Below are 21235 nucleotides of genomic sequence, written 5' to 3'. Positions count from 1 at the left end.
TACCTGTTTTTTGGGGGCGGTACATACTCAGGAGTGGAATTACTGCATTACATGTAATTCTGTGCCTGAGTTTTTAAGAAACTGCCAAACTGTTTTCCACAGAATGTGCACCATATTTCATTTCCTTTGGCAATGTATGATGGTTCCAATTTTTCCCTATTTTGTCAAAACTTGTTAGTGTTTTAATTTTTTAACTGTGTTTTACATTTACTTATTTATTTTTTGAGGGGCACAGAGAGAGAACAAGCGGGGGGGAGGGCAGAGAGAGAAGGAGACACAGAATCCAAAGCAGGCTCCTGCTCTGAGCTGTCAGCACAGAGCCTGACCTGGGGCTGGAACTCACAGACCGCGAGATCACAATCTGAGCCGAACTCAGATGCTCAACTGACCGAGCCACCCAGGCACCCCTAGTTTTTAAATTTTTAAAAAAATTATACACATTTTAGTAGATGTGAAGTGGTGTCTTATTGTGGTTTTGATTTTTATTTCATGTGCTATTGGCATTTGCATATTTTCTTTAGAGAATTAATTATTTAATTCCTTTGCCTATTTTTAAATTCGGTTGTTTATCTTTTTGGTTTTGAGTTGTTTGAGTTCTCTGTATATTCTGGGTATTAATCCCTTATTAGATATATAATTTGCAAATCCCGTTTTGTAGCTTATCATTTCACTTTTTGTTAATGTCATTTGATAATGTTGAAATTTTAATTTTGATGAAGTCCATTTATCTATGTTTTTTATTTTTATCCTCAGGCTTGGGTGTGGCTTTTGAGAATCTATTGTTCAATCCAAGGTCATGAAACTTTACGTCTATGTTTTTTCCCAAGAATTTTATGATTGTAACTTTTATATTTGTGTCATTGCTCTATTTTTATGCATTCTGAGTTGTAGTGTTTATGTAAAAGAAGAAACATAAAAATTAGACAGAAAAATTAAAAAAAATACTTGACCAATTAGATATGAACTTATGTATTATAAAATCAGATACTTGCAGCACTGTGACTCTGACAAAATAGGCATTGGATCCAAAAGCAGGATACAGAATCAAGATATAGATCTACATTTACATAAAGATTTAAAATGAGACCTATAGTTGCTCAAAATAGTTGAGGAAACACCAGGCTATCCATTAACACATGTGTTAAACGTGGTTTCTACATTTGTGAATAACTAAATGAAATCCTTAGTCACCCAAGTCCCCAAAACAAATTCCAGATGGAGTTAAACTTCTCTCCTTTCTCCTTGTTCTTTCTGTCAACTCTATTAAAATCTCTGTCCCATTTTCACTCACCAACTCTATCTCAAGCCTGATCTTGAATTCCACCTCTGGCTCCTAACCTTAACACCCAAGGCTCTGCTACTGATGAGTAGAATTTTAGTGTTCATGCACTTGTTCCCAGATAAGGAACCCTCGCCTTAAACTCCACCCTCGCCATCATATTCAGCCTGTGAGACCCTAATGGCTTTGGTGTTGCTCTCAGCTATGACCCCAGGTTCCAGCAGGAGACACTTACCCTCCTACAAAATATAGAGAAGGTTTCACCATCATCCATGGAGAGTAGGGGGAGAAAGAGTGAACTGGTAAGTTAAATAAGGGCATTGGAAAATTCTAAAAACTGGGAGAAACTACCCTCCTTTTCTAAGAGACTTAATTGTTTCTTTTATTTCCTGTGTTGAGTATTTACTGTTCCAAATATAATGGTAAACAATTTACATACATTATCTTATATAAGTATTATTTGTTTATGTCAAATACTTGGATCTCAGATAACTTAAGTGGTTCTCCCAAGGTCACAAGTCATTAAGTGTTAGAACCATGAACTCTCTTTATCACTGTGCTACATTACTTTTGCTACTTCCATCACTCTTGCACAAACTGCAGAAAGTTACCAGATCCTTCCGTCTTCCATTTCCACAGGAAGCTGTCATTTCTATGCTTATTATCACCACCTTCGCTGCCATAAATGACCCTGTGGAGATTTCTCTCAATGCCTTTTTTGTTTGGCATGTGGCCCGTGTAGAAACACTCTGCCCGGCATCTAAACACATTTCTCTCCCACACAGTGTGCTTTACATGTGTCCTTGTTTCAGAAATGTTTTCCATGTCTTTTGTAAGGAAATATCTTACATATGATATCAAGAGCTTGACATTTGACATACAATAACTGACCAGAGATTGATATTCTCCAGTCCCCACGTGTTTCCCTGTATCTTCAAATGAAGTCTCGCCATGACATTTTCGACGGTTCCACTGAGTGCACACCTGCAACCTTCAGCCTTGTTGGCACTCCAGGGAAGAGGCAGAGCACATCTGGATATCTATCCCTTTCTGCCTGGTGTACATCATCATTCTCCTAGGAAATGTGGTGTACATCATCATTCTCCTAGGAAATGGCACCATTCTTTCCATCATCCGGATTGACCCTGCTTTGCACCAACCCATGTACCTCTTTCTGGCCATGCTGGCCGTTGTTGAACTTGGTGTCTCTATGAAGTATGGTACTCATGTTCCCACTGCTCTTCCCCATGAAAGGTCTGCTTTTCTGGGGCTACAACACCCTCACACACTCTTACTGTCTCCATTCAGATCTAATCAAATTGCCCTGTGGAGACATCCGCCCCAATAGCATCCTGGGTCTGTTTGTCATTACCTCCACATTTGGGCTGGACTCCTTGTTCCTTGTTCCTTAGGTGTTGATTCTTCATAGGGTACTGGGAGTAGCTTCTGGCGCTGGGAAGTGGAGGGCACTCAACACGTGGGTCACACGTCTGTGCTGTTCTTGTGTACTATGTGCCCATGATCAGCGTCTCCTTGCTGCATCCTTTGAGTGGCAATTACCTCCACTCTTCCAATCTGTCATGGCCAATGCCTACATGTTCTTCCCACCTGTGGTCAATCGGGTCGTCCATAGTATTATACCCAGGAAATTTGGAATAGCATTGTCCGTACACTGACTAGAAACTGGGATGAGGTCTAATCAAGACAGATAATACACTAAGAACATAAAAACTTACATCAGGTCAATTGGCTGGATATGAGCCCTGAAAATGGAAAAATTCCATAGTTTATTATTGCTTATGAATAAGCCACAAGGTTTAGTAGATGGAGAAAGTAAAGTAGCCTCACCTTTCTCCCTGAAAATAGAGAATGTCATTACTTTGATGTAAGCTTTTAGAAGGAGGCATGGGCCATGAGATTTTTCCTGGTGAGGAAATCATTTGACCATTCAATATTTAAATACTTGTTTCCTTTGTTTTTATTCCCCGAGGGATAGGCAGATTGGGTCCTAGGGATGTTTTTGTTTCCAAGTACATGCAACTTAGGGATACATATTTGTGAGTGGAAAAGAATCAGGACACAAAAGAGTGTGTGTTATTATTATAATGGGTGTATTATGACAGTGGTTCCTTCTGATGGATTTGGAGGTGACCGAATGACTGGGGAAACACATGAGAACATTTGCCAGAAGATGGAAATGCCATATGTATGTTAGGATTGGAAGGTACATGGTTGTATTCATTTGTCAAAATGGTACAGCTCAGGTTTGCACACTTCCATGAATGTCAATTTTACTTCTAACCCTCTAAATAATAATAATGATGACGATAATATTAATAACAATAATTATTGGGGTAGATACTGGCTGTGAGTATGGAAGATAAAAGAATGGTATAATGTTGATAATTATTGCAGCCCGATGACTGGTAGATGGAATCTCATTACAATGCTTGTTTTGTGCCTGTTTAAAGTTTTTGTAATTAAACAATTTGGAAACATACTAATTGTGCTGATACTAAATATTCATTGAGTGTGTGCCCTGAAGAAGAGACACCTTTCAACTGTTACCTTACGGAGTGATTTACACAGGTGAAAATAATTTAGTACACAGAACAAATATTTGCAGTCAAACCTATTTGACTTTAAGAAACCATTTTGTTTTTAATTAGCTAATGGTTAGAAAAAACAGTGACCTGAAAACAGTGGTTTCAGCAGGAAATGACTAAAATATGTAAGCCTCTACTTTTTTCATAGCTCTGGTAGACACCAATCTTCCGGTAGTAGACATTAGGAGACCTGCTTTTGATCAACAGGAAGGGAGGGAGGGAAGGAATAATTTGAGACAAACTTCCTAGACAGGGTCTGCAGGACTCACCTTTTCTCGTTTTTTTAGAACTCATCATTTGTTCTCATGATTAAAGATATACTAATTCTTCTCCACACATTTCTAAAAATTTGAAAGCATATATCATATCTTCTTTTTATTTGCATCAAGTTCAGAATGGCATGATTGCCTCAAATCTATGAGGCATAAAACACCTGCAATCTGAAGGAAGAGTGCAAGAAAAGCGGAAGAAATGTATGAAAAGGAGGGATGGAGAAAAGTTCAGTCCAATGTGCAACAACTGATTCACGGCTCAGTATGGAAGGATTTAGAAATGTCCATCATAACTGGTCATTTGAGAAAATCACTGAATTTACAAAAATAGCTTCAATAAAATAAAAATCTGAGGAAGGAGACTGCAAGAGAATTAGAGTGAAATATGTGATAGAAAGCCCTGGTGGATACAGACTTTTCTTTCCAGAAGTGCCTAAGTGAAACATGGGTCAAAAGGATACTTATAGAATTCATGGCATAGAAACATGCCTACATTTAAAGGTTCTTTAGATCTTTTTCCAAAGGAGGACAGCAGGAAAGGAACTGAACTCTTAAAAAATACAACATGGGTACTTTAATTTCTCTGCATTTACCCCGTGGGAAAGCGAAAAGAGGAGAGCAAGGAGATTCTGCAAGTGTTAGAAATGATTTCAGAGACATGAGATGTGATTGGACCCAAGGGGGCTTAATTATGAGCTGCTGGGCCTCCTGTGGCTTGGGCTACTGGCTAGGAAGTCTCTCAGTCCGTGTTCAGACCTGGTCCTTCTCACATTCACTAGGGAACATTACAAGTGGTGGTCAGGGGCTTTCCTCTACAGTTTGAGTTCAATAAATTTATGCTGCTGCCTCAGCATGATACAAACCTTGCTGGGAGTTTTCATGGAGATGAACCCACCAATATGATCTCAGATAAACTTACAGAATAGGGAGCATGTCTGTTCTGCAGCAACAGAAGAAAACCAAGAAAGGCTCTCACAGAGATACTTCCCACGTATTGGCAGATTGCCCAGCAGCAAATGGCTCAGAGTTCATGACATTGAAGAGGGCTGTTATAGAGGGTGCAGATAGTAAGAAGAGGCATGGCCAGCATGAGATGCAAGTGAATGAGATGGGAATCTCAGGAGGAGAAAGAGTGGATGACAAGTGAGTGCTGAGTGATTGTATTATGAAGACTGACCTTGGTCTTCAAGAGTCTGGTAAGAGCAGAACTGGCTCCCAACAGGAAAGGGCAAGGAAGTCTCACTCTGGCCAAATTCACCCCATAATGTTTCATTTCAGGCTTTTCCAATGATAACCACTCCAACCCCCCACTCTGTAGTCATGCATCCTCTCCCACCTGCCTTCCCACCATCTGCACCTGTCAGGTAATGCTCCTATGTCAGCTCCTAACTCTTGAATAGGTCAGACAAGGTGATCATTTCTAAAGGATTTCTATGCTTTGGAAATCGAGGACTTTGCTGACTGACTAGTCTACCCTAAACACATGTCAGGTGATACAGCCTGTCTTCATAAATGGTCCTTCTGACTATGATTCCTCACTAGAGTTTTAGCAGCATAAACCACAGCTATTGCTGAATTACTGGTATATTTGGTGACTTTCGGTATATGTTTAAATTTAAAAAAATTTTTTTTTAATGTTTAGTTTTGAGAGAGACAGAGGTAGAATGCGAGTGGGTTAGGGGCAGAGGTAGAATGCGAGTGGGTTAGGGGCAGAGAGAGATGGAGACAGAATCGGAAGCAGGCTCCAGGCTCCAAGCTGTCAGCCCAGAGCCCGACACGGGTTTGAACTCATGAGCTGTGAGATCATGAACTGAGCTGAAGTCAGACGTTCAACCGACTGAGCAACACAGGCGCCCCTAAATTTTTTTAATGTTCATTTTATGTATGAGAGAGAGAGATAATGAGCCAATGAGGGGCAGAGAGAGAGAGAGAGAGAGTGAGAGAGAAACAAAGAGAGAGTTCGAAACAGGCTCCAGGCTCCCTGGTGTCAGCACAGATCCCAACACAGGGCTTGAACTCATGAAACACAAAATCATGACCTGAGCCAAAGTCAATTGCTTTACCTACTGAGCCACCCAGGGGCCCTAACATTCAGTATATGTTTAGATGATCATGAGCTTGCTGACATAATGTAACACTGTTGGAGAGACTAGGAATGAATGAAATAACTAAAAGCTGTTTTATACAGGATAGCAACTATTTTTTTTCATAAATGGTTGTTTGTTTGTTTAGAGAAGTGCATGGGAAGGAGCAGAGAGAGAAGGAGAGAGAATGCAGAGCCTGACATGGAGCTCAATCTCATTAACCATGAGATCATGACCTGAGCCAAGATGAAAAGTTGGAAGTGTGGGGCACCTGAGTGGCGCAGTTGCAGTCCCTTACCTCAGACCGTGGCCAAGGTCATGACCTCACAGCTCATGAACTGGAGCCCTGCATGGAGCTCTGCTGTGAGTGGATCTTCCCCACCCCCATCCCCGCTCCCCTACTTGCATTCTCTCTCTCCAAATAAATAAACATTAAAAACAACAACAACAACAACACAGAATGGGATACTTAACTGACTGAGCCACCCTTGCACCCAGCAGATATTTTTCTATTGTACAACTTGAGAATTTCATGACTTTAGATATGCAATTCTTAGAAGCAATGATCTTTATCAGAAAAGAACTTTCATACAGGCACTAAGAACCCAAGTTTTGAGGAAATTCAGTCATCAGGGAATTGAAGCAACTAAAGTTTCCTTAGTTGCTCTACAACCCTCTCTCCTGCATCATTTCTGGAACCCCAAGGTCTGCCTTCTGTCTTCCATTTCTACTTCTATCTTGGACTCCTCTTAAGGAGACTGTCTTTTCACCCCTTTATTTTTATTCATTCTTTAGGCTTGAGCTCACAATATGAGTGAAGCATCAAATGGTCTGCATATTATTAAGAATCAATGAGCCTAAACTTGCCAATCTTTTGGTGATGGTAACCCTGAGCACTTTCAACCCCAGAAACTAACCTTTATTCTTGCTAAGTTACCTGTTCACCTATATCCCCTAGTCAGCAAGAATGAGTCCTCTTGCCTATGCACTGTTTCTCTAGATTTTTTTGCCTTCTAGAGATTCCTTCCTTCTAGTCATTCCGAAGCATGTATTTCAGAATTTCCATTATTTGAAGTGTACAATTCATGTCAAAGAATTCTGCCATTACTTACATAGGCAAAATAAAATAAAGTATTACTTATAATGTAAAAATCAGCATGGAACTTTGATTTAGATTAAGATTACATGGATTTGATCACCTTTTCTCAAGCTCTATTTCACATTTTTTTAAAAGGACAGCCAGTGCTACATAAATATATAATACACAGATACAGCTATCTCAGTATATTATGTTCCTGGGTGAAGCTATGTCTATCTCACTTCTCTTTCATAGGAAGCCTTTTAAACCAAAATACTGGTTAGAGTCTGATTATGTGATTGTCCAAACTGACGGTTTCTGACTCCGAGAGTTTGGGGGAAAAAATAGAACACTAAGGTCAGCTGAAATGTGGGATAGGGAGAGATTTATTAAAATCTGATTAAAGGGCAATATCCAAGCAAATTAATTTTAATTTAAATTTATAACATTTATAAATTTATATAAATTTAAATTAATAGCAAATATAATTATTTTATCCGCAGGTACAGAAGGACATAACCGAAAGATCAGCAATTTACTCCTTTATCCACGTCATCTGGGTGTTTCTAATGCAGTTGGCCTGCCCTGTACATAACTTCTAATTGTGGTACACTACTTATGGATGTCCTTCTTGAAAACAGTGATGTGTAAGTATGGATATTTTTCCTTTGATAATATAAACAAGATGGATGAGATGTCTTTGAATTCTGACAAAATCACAGAAACTCACTATGATGACTTTGAATTAAAACAGGAGTAGATGAGAAGAGTGGCCCTGACTGAGAACCTTCTTTCATTTTCATCTGGAGGCCGGAGGACATTATGTCTGTTTCCAACATCACCGTCTTCAGGCCTTCTGTGTTGACGCTGATAGGGATCCCAGGCCTAGAGACTGTGCAGTGCTGGATTGGGATTCCATTCTGTGTCATGTATCTCATTGGTATGATTGGAAACTCCTTGCTTCTGATCATCATCAGGTCAGAGCGCAGCCTCCATGAGCCCATGTACATTTTCGTAGGCATGCTGGGAGTCACAGATATTGTACTTGGCACGAGCATTGTGCCCAAGATGCTTGGAATCTTCTGGTTTCATGTGCCAGAGATTTATTTTGATTCTTGCTTGCTTCAAATGTGGCTCATCCACACATTTCAGTGCATAGAGTCAGGCATCCTCCTGGCCATGGCTCTGGACCGTTATGTGGCCATCTGTTATCCACTAAGACATGCTGCCATCTTCACCCACCACCTAGACTCCCAAATAGCGGCTGTGGTAACACTCAGGGCTGCCCTTCTCGTAGCCCCATCTTTAGTACTAATAAAATGCCGGTTTCAGTTTTACCATACAACCATCATTTCCCACTGCTACTGTGAGCATATGGCCATTGTGAAAATGGCTGCAGAAAATGTACGGGTCAACAAAATTTATGGCTTGTTTGTGGCATTCACCGTTGCAGGGTTTGACCTCATATTCATCACTTTGTCCTACATACAGATATTTATCACCGTTTTTCGTCTGCCCCAGAAGGAGGCTCGGTTGAAAGCATTCAATACATGCATTGCTCACATCTGTGTATTTCTCCAGTTCTACATCCTTGCCTTCTTCTCCTTCTTCACACATAGGTTTGGTGCTCATGTTCCCCCTTATATCCACATCCTCTTTTCTAGCCTCTACTTGCTGGTCCCCCCATTTCTCAATCCACTTGTCTACGGTGCCAAGACCAAGCAGATCCGGATTCACCTGATAAAGATGTTGCATTCACAAAATGCACTGTGATTAACATCTTCAACCTTCTCCTTTATGCAAAATAAGAATCTCTCAAAACAGATTAAAACAGAAAAATGCATATTATTCATAATATTTGACTTGTCTCCTTAATTGTTTTGTGAAATTTGCCTGCATTTTAGGCAGTTTTCACATCACAGCCCATGACACCTATCAGTCAGTGAGATTTAGATCCTACTAGGTAATGAGAATGGGAGTGGTAGAAACAGCAATAGTGAATATGTATCATTTACCTTTTTTTTTCTTATTTTGCAATTCCTGATTGAATTCTCTCATTCAAATATTCTCCACAAGGTACCACAATATCTATTTCTCAATGAATTTCCAAGCAGCCAAGACTCATTGTCTTGGATTGTCCAGATACTTGATGAAATCATGTTATTGATTCTATTTGTTTCTGGATCATCGTCATCATCTTTAAAGTAAATGACAGGATGGGTTCCTGGATGCTTCAGTTGATTAAGTATCCAACTTTGGCTTAGGTCATGATCTCCTGGTTCATGAGTTCAAGCCCTGCACCGGGTTCTTTGCTGAGAGCACGAAGCCAGCTTGAGATTCTCTCTCACCTTCTCTCTCTCTGCCCCTCCCCACTTGTGCACTTCCTTTCCCTCTTTTAAAATAAATAAATAAACTTAAAACGTAAAATTAATGAGAGGAAGCATTTTGTCCTTATTCAAACAAAAAACCTAAAGAAACAAAAAACTGTATTCAATCTAATGACACATAGTCATCAAATTTCAACATTTCTGGTGTCATTCAGGGCATTAAGATTTAAACGGTATGACCAATGCAGTATTCTATTTCACAATTCAGTACTTTTTATGCCCAGTCACCATTTATGTCTTTATTAATTCCTAAAGTGTTATAAAAATCCTACAATATTATAAATGTATACTCAAGAATAGAAGCATATTCTATTGTGTTATATTAGTTTCAGATGTGCAATATAGTGATTCCACACTTCCATACAACACCTTGTGCTCATCATGACAAGTGGACTTCTTAATCCCCATCACCAATATAACCCATCCCTCCACACACCTACCTGCTGGTAACCATCAATGTGTTCTCTACAGTTAAGAGTCCTTTCTTGATTTCTATCTGTCTCTTATTTTTTTCCCTTTGTTTGTTTGTTTTGTTTCTTAAATTACACATATGCTTGCAATCATGTGGTATTTGTTTTCCCCTATAGGGGGGCTGATTCTTAAGGAATGACAGATGAATTGCTGGTAGGTAAGGACATACCATGCCAGGTAGATGATCCTGGAGCTTAAATAGAGAATCAAGAAATGGCACAGTTTTTCTCAATGTAATGCACAACTTGTAGAGACAAGAAAACTACAAATGTCAAGAATGGCTATGGACACTATGCGAAATGGGTGAACTTTATTCTGAAAGCTATCATAGGTCACTGGCCAGTTTTGACTCCAAATGCGCATGTGTGTGAATGTGTGTATCTATTTGACATACAGCAGCGTATGTTCTCAGTGGACTTAAAACATTATGCTTTTAAATCACTCAAGGTTATTGCGTTAATGAACACATAAAGTGTTCTGTCCAAATTAATGACTTGAGAACTTAAGGCTTGTGGGCTGTTCCAAAAACCTGATCTCATGGATCATTTTTAAAAAGAGCATGGAAAATATTCCCATGTGTGCAGGTGTCCATACTTTTATTTATGACACTTAAATCAATGTATACATAAGAATTTATTAGACTGCATGTCACATGGATGTAGATACTCTGGCTTGTTTTATGGACTGGGCCTTATCAATGAATACTGAATTTGATCACTTTGTAAATCTAGAGGCTATCTTGAAGCATCTTTGGAGGCTGTTTTAAATGTCAGTATGTATTATGGATTGAGCCTAAATATCCATCAACTGATGAAAGGAGAAAAAAATTGTGATTTATATACACAATGGAATACTACTTGGCAATGAGAAAGAATGGAATGTGGCCTTTTGTAGCAACGTGGATAGAACTGGAGAGTGTTATGCTAAGTGAAATAAGTCATACAGAGAAAAACAGATACCATATGATTTCATTCTTATGTGGATCCTGAGAAACTTAACAGAAGACCACGGGGGCGGGGAAGGAAAAAACAAGTTAGAGAGGGAGGGAGACAAACCATAAGAGACTCTTAAAAACTGAGAATAAACTGAGGGTTGATGGGAGGTAGGAGGGAGGGGAGGGTGGGTGATGGGCATTGAGGAGGGCACCTGTTGGGATGAATTGGGTGTTGCATGGAAACCAATTTGACAATAAATTTCGTATGAAAAAAGAAAGAAATGTCAGTATTTATCAGATAGGATTTGCTTGGATAACCAATAGGCGTTGTGGTTCTTTAATAACAATTTCTTTGAAATAAAAGTAAAAAAAAACATCGGAAGTGATTTTAATATTCTAATCAGAGTTCGGCAAACTTTTATGCAAATAAAGTTTGGGTTATCGTGGGCAAAGAAACATTTAAAGACTATTTTGTAAGTATTTATATAAAAAACGACAAAGCATATTTCCACAAAGATTTCGATGAAATTATATATAATTATGAATCATTTATAATTGACACTAATAACAATTAGGTGTGTACTTTTCTGTAAAGAAAGTCTACTAATCAGGGGAAGGTGGAAATGTCCGTCATAAGTGGTCATTGTGAGAATACTACTGAATTTACAAAGCTTCAATAAATAAAGATCCAAAGAATGATACTACTAGAGAATGAGTGTCAAATGTGTGATAGAGATCCATTGTGGATACAGATTTTGTCTCCAGAAGTGTCTCAGTGAAAGAAGGGTCACAGAATACTTATTTATATGTAACTCATTGGCACAGGAACATACATTTAAGTACATTTAAGTGTCCTTTTGATGTTTTTCCAAATGAGGACAGCAGAAAGAAACTGACAAAAGTAAATGTAATTACTTAATTTTTACAAAAATCTTTTTATTTTGTAAGGAATGTCAAAAAAAAAGATTGCATATATTAATTTCTCTACATCTCCACTGTGGGGAAAAAGAAATGAAGAGACCAAGGGGATTCTGCAAGTTGCAGAAATGGCTTCAGGGACATTAGATGTGGATGGACAAAAGAGGGCTTCATTATGAGCTGCTGGGTCCCTGGAGGCTTGGGTGAGTGGCTGGGAAATCTCATATTCAGACCTCCTCCCTCTCCATGTACACTGGGGAACGTTATACTTGCGACTTCAAGCTTAATAAAGTTATGTTGTGTCTAGCAAATTACAGACCTTCCTGTGAGTTTTGTTGGAGTGTGATCCCACCAACAGGAGCTCAGACACATTTACAAAAGAGGGTGTAAGTCTGTTTTTCAGGGACAGAAGAAGAGAGGAAAGTCTATTCCAGAGATGTCCACATTTTGGCAGATGGCCGAGCAGCAAATGGATAAGAGTTCATGATATTTACAGCAGGCTGTTCTAGAGGGTGCAGAGAGAAGAAAGAGATGCTGTCAGCATAAGCACAAGTGAATGAGATGAGAGTCTCAGGAGGAAAAAGAGTGAATGACAGGTGAGTGATGAGTGATGAGTGATGGTGTTATGAGGACAGACCATGGTTTTCAGGTGTCTTGTAAAAACACAACTGGCCCCCAACAACAAAGCATGAAGTCTCTTTCCTCAATTTCACCCAATAATGCTTCACTACCAGCTTTTCCAGTGATAACCACTCCATCCCCCCTGCTCTGTACTCACTTAGGTCCTCTCCCACCTGCCTTCCCACCACTTGTGCCTGTCAGGAAATGCTCCTACATCAGCTTCTTTCTCTTAAATATGCCAGACAATGTGAATTCTAATAAAGGATTTCTCTTCTAATTCTGATTAACTCTAGAAAGAAGAAGTGAATGAAAGAATCCATGATCGAGGTATCTCTAGGATTAAGCATTGGGGAGCAAAGCTTTGGAAAATCAAGGAAATAGTTGACTAGTGTATTCTAAATATATATGAGCTGATACAGACTTGCTTCTGGAATGGCCCCTGTTGAGTGGGTTCCTTCACTGAGGTTTAGCAACATAGACCACAGCTCTTCCTGCATTACTGGTATTTTTGGTGACAATAAGTATATGATTAAATGATCATGGGCTTGCTGACAGAAAGCAACAGTGTTGGACCAACTAGGAAAGAGTGAAACAACTGAACCCTGCTTTTCACCAAATAGAAACTTTCTAATGTAGCTTGAGGCTTTCTAATTTAAGATATGTGATTTTTAAAAAGCAATGATCTTTTCAGATACAAATGTATCTGAACTAGACTAAGACCCAGTTTTCGGAAAAGTCAGTCATCAGTGAATCGAGGTGATTAAATGTTCTTTAGTTGAGCCCTCTCCTCCATCATTTCTGGTATCCCAAGTCTGCTCCCTATCTTCCATTCCTACTTCCATATTAGACTCTTGTTGGGAAACATGTCCTTCACCCCTTTATTTTCGACTCATTTCTCATGCCTGTGCTCATGAAATTCAAATGTTCAAGTGATATATATTTCATTAAGAATTAATGAGCTTACATTGGCCAAATCTCATGCTACTGGCAGCTGTGAGCAGTTTAAGCCCAAGAACCTAGCCTCTAGTCCATGAATTACCCATGTACGCATTTTCCCACACTCTGTTTTCAGGAAGATTGAGTCCCCTTGCCTCTATACATTGTCGCCTCTGAGTTTCCATGTTTTCTAGAGATTCCTTCCATCTAGGTATTCAGAAATGGGCATTCCAAAATGTCAGCGATTTAAAGCACACCACTAATTTTCAGGAATTCAATTGTTAGTATGTGGGCAAAATAAAATAGAGTTTTACTACATGTAAAAATGGCATGAATATTTCACCCAGACTCACCAAAAGTTCATGGGGTTGGATGATCTTTTCAAAGCGCTTCCTTTACTTTCTTTTGAACGGACTTCTGGGGAAGGGAAGGAAATATAAGATAAAAACAGAGGGGGACAAATCATGAGAGATTCCTGGTAATAAAGAACACTCTGAGGGTTACTGGAAGGGTGGGGGGGGGATGGGTTAGATGGGTGATGGACATTAAGGAGTGCACTTGTTGGGATGAATTCTGGGTATTATATTTAAGCGACGTATCACTAAATTCTACGCCCGAAACCCTTCTTACACTATATGTTAACTAATGTGGATTTAAATTTAAAAAGTGAAATTGCTATTGGAAAAGAAAAAAACAAAGAAAAGAGAGACATCCAGTCTTTCGTAGATACAAATGCTATAGATAGATGAACATATTGTGCTCATGGGTGTCACCAGTTTCTGTTTTCTCTTTCATAGGGAGTTTTCTCACTTAAAAAAATCAAGAAATAAACAGAAAAAGAGGCTCCTGGGTGTCTCAGTTGAGCATGCCATTCTTGATTTCAGGTCAGGTCAAGATCTTCGGGTTGGTGAGCTCAAACCTCATGTCAGGCTGTGTGCTGATGGTATGGAGTCTGTTTGGGTTACTCTCTCTTTCCCTTCTCTTTGCCCCTCCTGTGATCTCTGTCTCTCTCTATTAAAAAAAGCACCTTAAAATATAAACCTTATGGAGATTTATCTACTAATGTACTTGTCAGAGTCAGATTTGTTGATCCAAAGTGTCAGTTCCAGACCTAGACACAATGGAAATAACAGAATATTATCAGGTTGTTAGAATGTAGAATATGGACATTCATCAAACTCTGCTTGAAATGCCATTTCCAAGCAAGTTTAACAGGTATAATTATTGTAACCCCAGGTGCAGAAGGACATAACAGAGAGATCAGCAGTTACTCTGTTACCCACGTGATCTGGCTGGTTGTAATGCAATTAACTTGCCTTCTACATAACTTTTTGCGCTACACTACTTGTGGATGTCTATCTGAAAAGAATAATGTGTATCTGCGGATTTTTTCCTTCCATAACATACATAAGAAGGATTATATGATCTTAGAGTTCTGACAAAATCAGAGACCCACCATGATGACTTTCTCCAAACAAGAGTAGCGGAGAAGAGTGCCACTGACTGAGAAGCTTCTTTCATTTGCTTCTGGAAGCCCAAAGACATTATGTCCATTTCCAACATCACAGTCTTCATGCCTTCTGTGTTGACGCTGATAGGGATCCCAGGCCTAGAGACTGTGCAGTGCTGGATTGGGATTCCATTCTGTGTCATGTATCTCATTGCTATGATTGGAAATTCCTTGCTTCTGATCGTCATCAGGTCAGAGCGCAGCCTCCATGAGCCCATGTACATTTTCGTAGGCATGCTGGGAGTCACAGATATTGTGCTTGCTACCACCATTATGCCCAAGATGCTCGGAATTTTCTGGTTTCGTGTTCCAGACATTTATTTTGATTCCTGTTTGCTTCAAATGTGGCTTATCCACACATTTCAGTGCATAGAGTCAGGCATCCTCCTGGCCATGGCTCTGGACCGTTATGTGGCCATCTGTTATCCACTAAGACATGCTGCCATCGTCACGCGCCGCCTAGTCACCCAGATAGGGGCAGTGATAACACTCAGGGCCGCTTTCCTAGTAGCCCCGTGCCTAATACTGATAAAGTTCCGGTTTCAGTTTTACCATACAACCATCATCTCCCACTGCTACTGTGAGCATATGGCCATTGTGAAACTAGCTGCAGAAAATGTACGGGTAAACAAAATTTATGGCTTGTTTGTGGCATTCACCGTTGCAGGGTTTGACCTCACATTCATCACTTTGTCCTACATAGAGGTATTTATCACCGTTTTTCATTTTCCCCAGAAGGAGGCTCGGTTGAAAGCATTCAATACGTGCATCGCTCACATCTGTGTCTTTCTCCAGCTCTACCTCCTTGCCTTCTTCTCCTTCTTCACACATAGATTTGGTGCTCATGTTCCCCCTTATATCCACATCCTCTTTTCTAGCCTCTACTTGCTGGTCCCCCCATTTCTCAATCCACTTGTCTATGGTGCCAAGACCAAGCAGATCCGCATTCATGTGGTAAAGTTGTTCTCTTCATAAAATTCACTGTGATTAACTCCTTCAACCTTCCGTCTTAGTAGCAATCTCTCAAAATTAACTATAACATTTAAAAATCCAGACTGTCAGGGTGCTTGGGTGGCTCAGTCGGTTAAGCATCCGACTTTGGCTCAGGTCACGACCTCACAGTCTGTGAGTTGGAGCCCCGAGTCCAGCTCTGTGCTGACAGCTCAGAGCCTGGAGCCCGTTTCAGATTCTGTGTCTCCCTCTCTCTCTGCCCTTCCCCTATTCATACTCTGTCTCTCTCTGTCTCAAAAATAAAATAAATAAAAATAAATAAAAAATAATAAAAAATAAAAAAAAATAAAAAAATGCAATTCTTCAGTTTTGTATTTTTGTTTTGTTTAATTTGTCTGCATTTTATGGTTTTCATATCATTATACCCCATGACAACTATTATTCGGTCGGTTTTGGGATGCTACCGCCTAATAAGAGGAATAAACATAAAGATCAAAATAGTGAAAATATATTGTTACCTTTCCTCTTTTATTTTTTATTTCCTGGTTGAATTTCTTCTCTATGGATTCTTCTCCAGAAGAATTCATAAATATGCATCTATCACTGAAATTAAATGCAGCCAAACTCTTTGTTTTAGAACGTGTAGGTACTCAAAGAAAACAAGGTGTTCATGTGGCTTTTTAGTCACCAAAAGGTTTTTTTTTGAGGAGGTGTATTTTAAGCATATTGTACTAAAACAAACAAAAAACAAACATGTTTACAAAAAGGTAATTTGTACATTAAACAACAATATGAGAAATAAAAGAAAAAAACAATGAAACTCCCAGAAGATAGATATAAGAAACCAGAACAAAAGGACACATGTTAACTCTGGGGGCTGTGATTAAAAACTATACAGGGTCAATCCAAGAACCACAACATATCACTAAACAGGAGTTCTAGAAATCAGGGAAGATAAAACTATAGGTGGACTGTAGTAGACCAGGAACATATTAGAAAATTATACAAGACTATTCCAAAAACTAAAGGACACAAATCCAAATTGGGAGTATCCACTGTGTACCCAGGGAAAAAAGAATACAATTTCATAGTAAGTTAAGAAAATGAAAAGCCTATGGCTACAGACAGGCAGAAAGTATTTGCAAAATACATGTTTAACAAAGGACTTATATCCAAAATATACAAAGAACTTTTAAATCTCAACAATAAGGAAATAAACAAGTCGCTTAAAAAGTAGGCAAAAATCTGAAAACATATTTCACCCCAAAAACACATAACAAATAGCATTAAGCATGTTTTAAGATGCTCAATATCATTTGTCGTTAAGGAATTGCAAAGTAAAACAATGGGATACCATACACACCTATTAGAATGGGTAAAACCTGAAATACTGACAAAACCAAATGCTGGTGAGGATATAGAATAATAGGGACTCTCGTTCATTGCTGGTGAAAATACAAAATAGTACAGCCACTTTGGAAGAGAATTTTGCATTTCTCACCGAACAAAACATAGTCTTACCATGTGGTTGGCCTTGCACTCCTAGATATGGTACCAAATGGGTTAAAAACTTATGTCTACACAGAGACACGCACATAAATGTTTAGAGCAGGTTTCTTTTTAATTGCCAAAAATTGGAGGCAACTAAGATGAAGGGAAAAACAGACCGTGGCACCTCTTTAAAATGTAATGTGAGTATTTGATAAAAAAAGAGAGAGAGCTAGGGGTGCCCGAGAGGCTCAGTGGGCTGAGCATCTGACTTCGGCCTAGGTCATGATCTTGCCATTTGTGGGTTCGAGCCCCACGCCGGGCTCAGCGCTACAGCTTGGAGCCTGGAGCCTGCTTTGAATTCCATGTCTCCCTCTCTCTCTCTCTGCCCCGCCCCTGCTCACATCTGTCTCTCTCTGTCTCTAAAGCAATTAAACATTAAAAAAAATTTAAAAAGAAAAGAGCTATCAAGCTATGAAAAGACATGGAAGAGCCTTTAATGCACAGTTTTGAGTGAAAGAAGCCATCCAGAGAAGGTTACATCTGTATATGATTCCAACTATATGACTTTCTGGAAAAGGCAAAACTATACAAATTAGAAATAGCATAAAGATGAGTGTAGCCAGGAGTGTAGGAAGAGAGAGGGAGAGTTGAATGGGTGGAGCACAGGGAATTGTAGAGTAGTGAAAGTGATCTGTATGATACTGTGATGGAGGGTATATGACATGATGTACAGGTATCCCCCACTTTCTGGGGGACAGTAGCCTACTGTTAGCGAAAACACTGAAAATACCACAAACCCCGACGCAAATGCCAAAAAAGAGAGTCCACCCTGTCATGGAAAGTAGTGAGAACAGGGTGAGGCCTTTTGAGTCAGACATTCCTCAAATGGGGAATTAATAGGAGTAGTTGAAAGTGCATGGAAATAGGCTTGAAAATACTCTTGAGCAAGTGTTGATTTTGTGGGAGGAAAAACCATGACAGAAATGGTTGTCAGTTAAAACTGACAAAAAACTAGTAACCACCTTACTCTGAAAGAACCCCCTCACTCTCCTGTATACAACTGTTATCAATATTCCTGGAAAACAGGAAGCATTTCCAGTGAAGAGCTTCTGTCGAAAATAGAAAACAAAAATAAAAATAAAAATGTTTCTGGTGATAAATGCTCTGTCTCCCCTGCATGAACACCCACACAACACACACAGACACACTCACACACCGGTGTGTCCTAGAGAAACTACATTATATTGCTTCGATCTGAAGTCATTCTATGAATAATTGGTAGATATGGGAATAAAATAAGAAAATAAAGACAGTAGAGAAATAGACAAGAAATAGATCATATGATATAAGAATCGTTTAAAGTTGGGGTGCCTGGGTGGCTCAGTTGGTTAAGCTGCCGACTCTTGATTTCATCTCAGGTCATGATCTTGCGATTAGTGGGTTCAAGCCCCACATCAGGTTCCGTGCTGAGAGCACAGAGTCTGCTTGGGATTCTCTCCCTCTCTCCCTCTTTCTCTGGCCCTCCCCCGTTCATGCTTGCTCTCTCTCAAAAATAAATAAACTTAAAAAAAATTAAATTTAACAAATTGTTTGCAGTCAGGACCAAAAGAAAATTATGAAATCATTTCAAAATGTTTGCTATGTTATAACTGTTATCTCTTCTGTGACAAACCATCCCCAAACTTAGTGTCTCCAAACAACAATGACTTATTGTTTCTCACAATTCTGTGGGTCAACAATCCAGGTAAGGCTTGACCGTATGGTTCTGTTTCCATAAGGAGTGGGCTGTGGTACCTCAATAGGCAGCATTCAACTAAGAATTCAGCTTCAGCTGAGTTGAAAAGTCCACGGACTTCAGTCCCATGCCTGGTGCCTTTGGGCTCATCTCCACAGTCACCCTCTCACCATGGGGATAGCTTCTTCATACTATTAGTATGATTTCAGTGGAGTTCTATTCCTAATATGGGTGCCTGGCTTTGAATAAAAAACAAGGTAGAAGTTGCCAGACTTCATATTACATTGGCTCAGACAGCTGAGAACATCACCATCATTCCTGCTACATTATGTGGTCACAAGAACTGTCATCCCAGGTTCAAGGGGAGGAGGATTGGGCTCCACCACAGAAGATAGCAGCAGCACACACAGAGAGATAGAGAAGGGCATGATTGTAGTCAGCTTCTCAGATTACCTTCCACAGTGTGCAGAAGGGAAAAGCGAACCTATTGTAATAGGAATGGAGAAAGAATAATAACCAAGAGAGACAAAACTCATATGAGGGTCCGTGATAGATACAGAAAAGACAAAAAAGGTTTACTACATATATGAAAGGATTCTCCAAATTTTTTTTAAAAGCAAAATCAAACAATAAAAGAAATGTAAAATTAAGATTATGATTGTAATTAGAACCTTAGCCCTACCCCCCAGACAATCCCAATGCATTTAGAGAAAAGTTACCCGGACAGAGAAAGTTTAAAAAGAAAAAGGAAAAGGAAAAGAGAGGCACCTGGGTGGCTCAGTCAGTTAAGCGTTCGACTCATCATCAGGTCATGATTCCAGGTTGTAAGATCAAGACTCATGTCAGGCTCCACGCTGAGCACTGAGCACTGAATAGGGATTCTTTCTCTCCCTTTTCCTATGTCCCTCGTCCACTCTCTTTGTCTCTGAAAGAAGGAGGAGGAGGAGGAGGAGGAGGAAGGAGGAGGAGGAGGAGGAGGAGGAGGAGGAGGAAAGGGAGAAAGAAAAGAAGAAGAGCAGCTCAGGCTGAGAAAATAAAAATCCACATAAAAATCCAAATAAAACTCTCTATGGTAGCTAATGGCATTTCTGGACCCTTCTGATGCGAATTCTACCACGTGACCAATGGAAGAGAGAGAAAACCAAGGAGCCTTAAAATTTCAAGGTAAGTAAGGTAACAGAATCTAGTCTTAGGTACCCTCTCAAAAGCATACAATCCTTCCACATGTGGCATTCACAGTCTACATTTGCAGATGCCTCCATGGGAACAAGACAGTATTGCACTAGCAGGAATCTCTGCCACGCAAAGGAGATCTGGGTACTCAATGCAAGTGTGTGCTAACTTGGATGTCCCAGAGTGCTGGACCAAGGAAACCCTGCACATGCTGTAGAGGGAGAGACAGTGGGCGTGTTTCTCCCAGGAGCCGACTCTGGGCCATCTCCTTCCACCAGTGTGTAAAGTTCAGTCCTCTGAGGACTGAAGGTCTAGGGCCTGAGAGATGCCTAGAGGAGGTATAAATAGCTCCACATTTGCTATTTGTCTTCTGAACATCATCTTGCTTTTATTTTTTCCCCCCAACCAGTTAAATACCTTCAGGATCCAAGAAAGTATAGGTAAGTAAGCTGAGTTTTGCTCAGCAAAGACATGTAGAAAAAGGCACCTGGAAACACAGGAAAAAGAAAGAAAGAAAGAAATCTTAGGGAACTCCAGAGGCAGCTCCGTCTTCCTAGCACCTGATCATCTTGTATTTCTCTCAGCCTTGTCCTATGAGGCATTGGATGTGGCTGTAATGGGACTCGTGGACAATTGTAGTATCTCTTTGTGCTCTTTTCCTAAATGGGCCATCTGCAACGGGCACAAATGGGCATTTTTCCTTTTCGAATATGTTACGCAATGGTTCTTTTTCTTTGAAATGTGGCCCTGAATGCTGTGCATAGATGCAATGAATTTGGAGTCAAGTTC

The 21235-nt window shown here is 39.7% G+C and overlaps 2 protein-coding genes and 1 pseudogene across 2 annotated transcripts; all 3 read left to right on the top strand.

The window, feature by feature from the left end:
* Positions 1 to 2496: 2496 nt before the first annotated feature.
* Positions 2497 to 2978, top strand: LOC122231484 (annotated as a pseudogene).
* Positions 2979 to 8141: 5163 nt separating this feature from the next.
* LOC102956030 (olfactory receptor 52A1-like) lies at positions 8142 to 9092 on the top strand. The gene has a single exon (XM_007092231.3). It carries the CDS (start codon positions 8142 to 8144, stop codon positions 9090 to 9092), a length of 951 nt encoding a protein of 316 aa, XP_007092293.2.
* Positions 9093 to 15132: 6040 nt separating this feature from the next.
* LOC122231286 (olfactory receptor 52A1-like) lies at positions 15133 to 16071 on the top strand. Its single transcript, XM_042958927.1, has one exon. The coding sequence runs from the start codon at positions 15133 to 15135 to the stop codon at positions 16069 to 16071; it is 939 nt and encodes a 312-aa protein (XP_042814861.1).
* The last annotated feature ends 5164 nt before the right edge of the window (positions 16072 to 21235 follow it).

The sequence above is a fragment of the Panthera tigris genome, chromosome D1, assembly GCF_018350195.1.
Source record: "Panthera tigris isolate Pti1 chromosome D1, P.tigris_Pti1_mat1.1, whole genome shotgun sequence".
Classification (NCBI taxonomy): Eukaryota; Metazoa; Chordata; class Mammalia; order Carnivora; family Felidae; genus Panthera; species Panthera tigris.
Note: the sequence above shows the minus strand (reverse complement) of the source record. Positions and strands in the feature narration are given on the sequence as shown.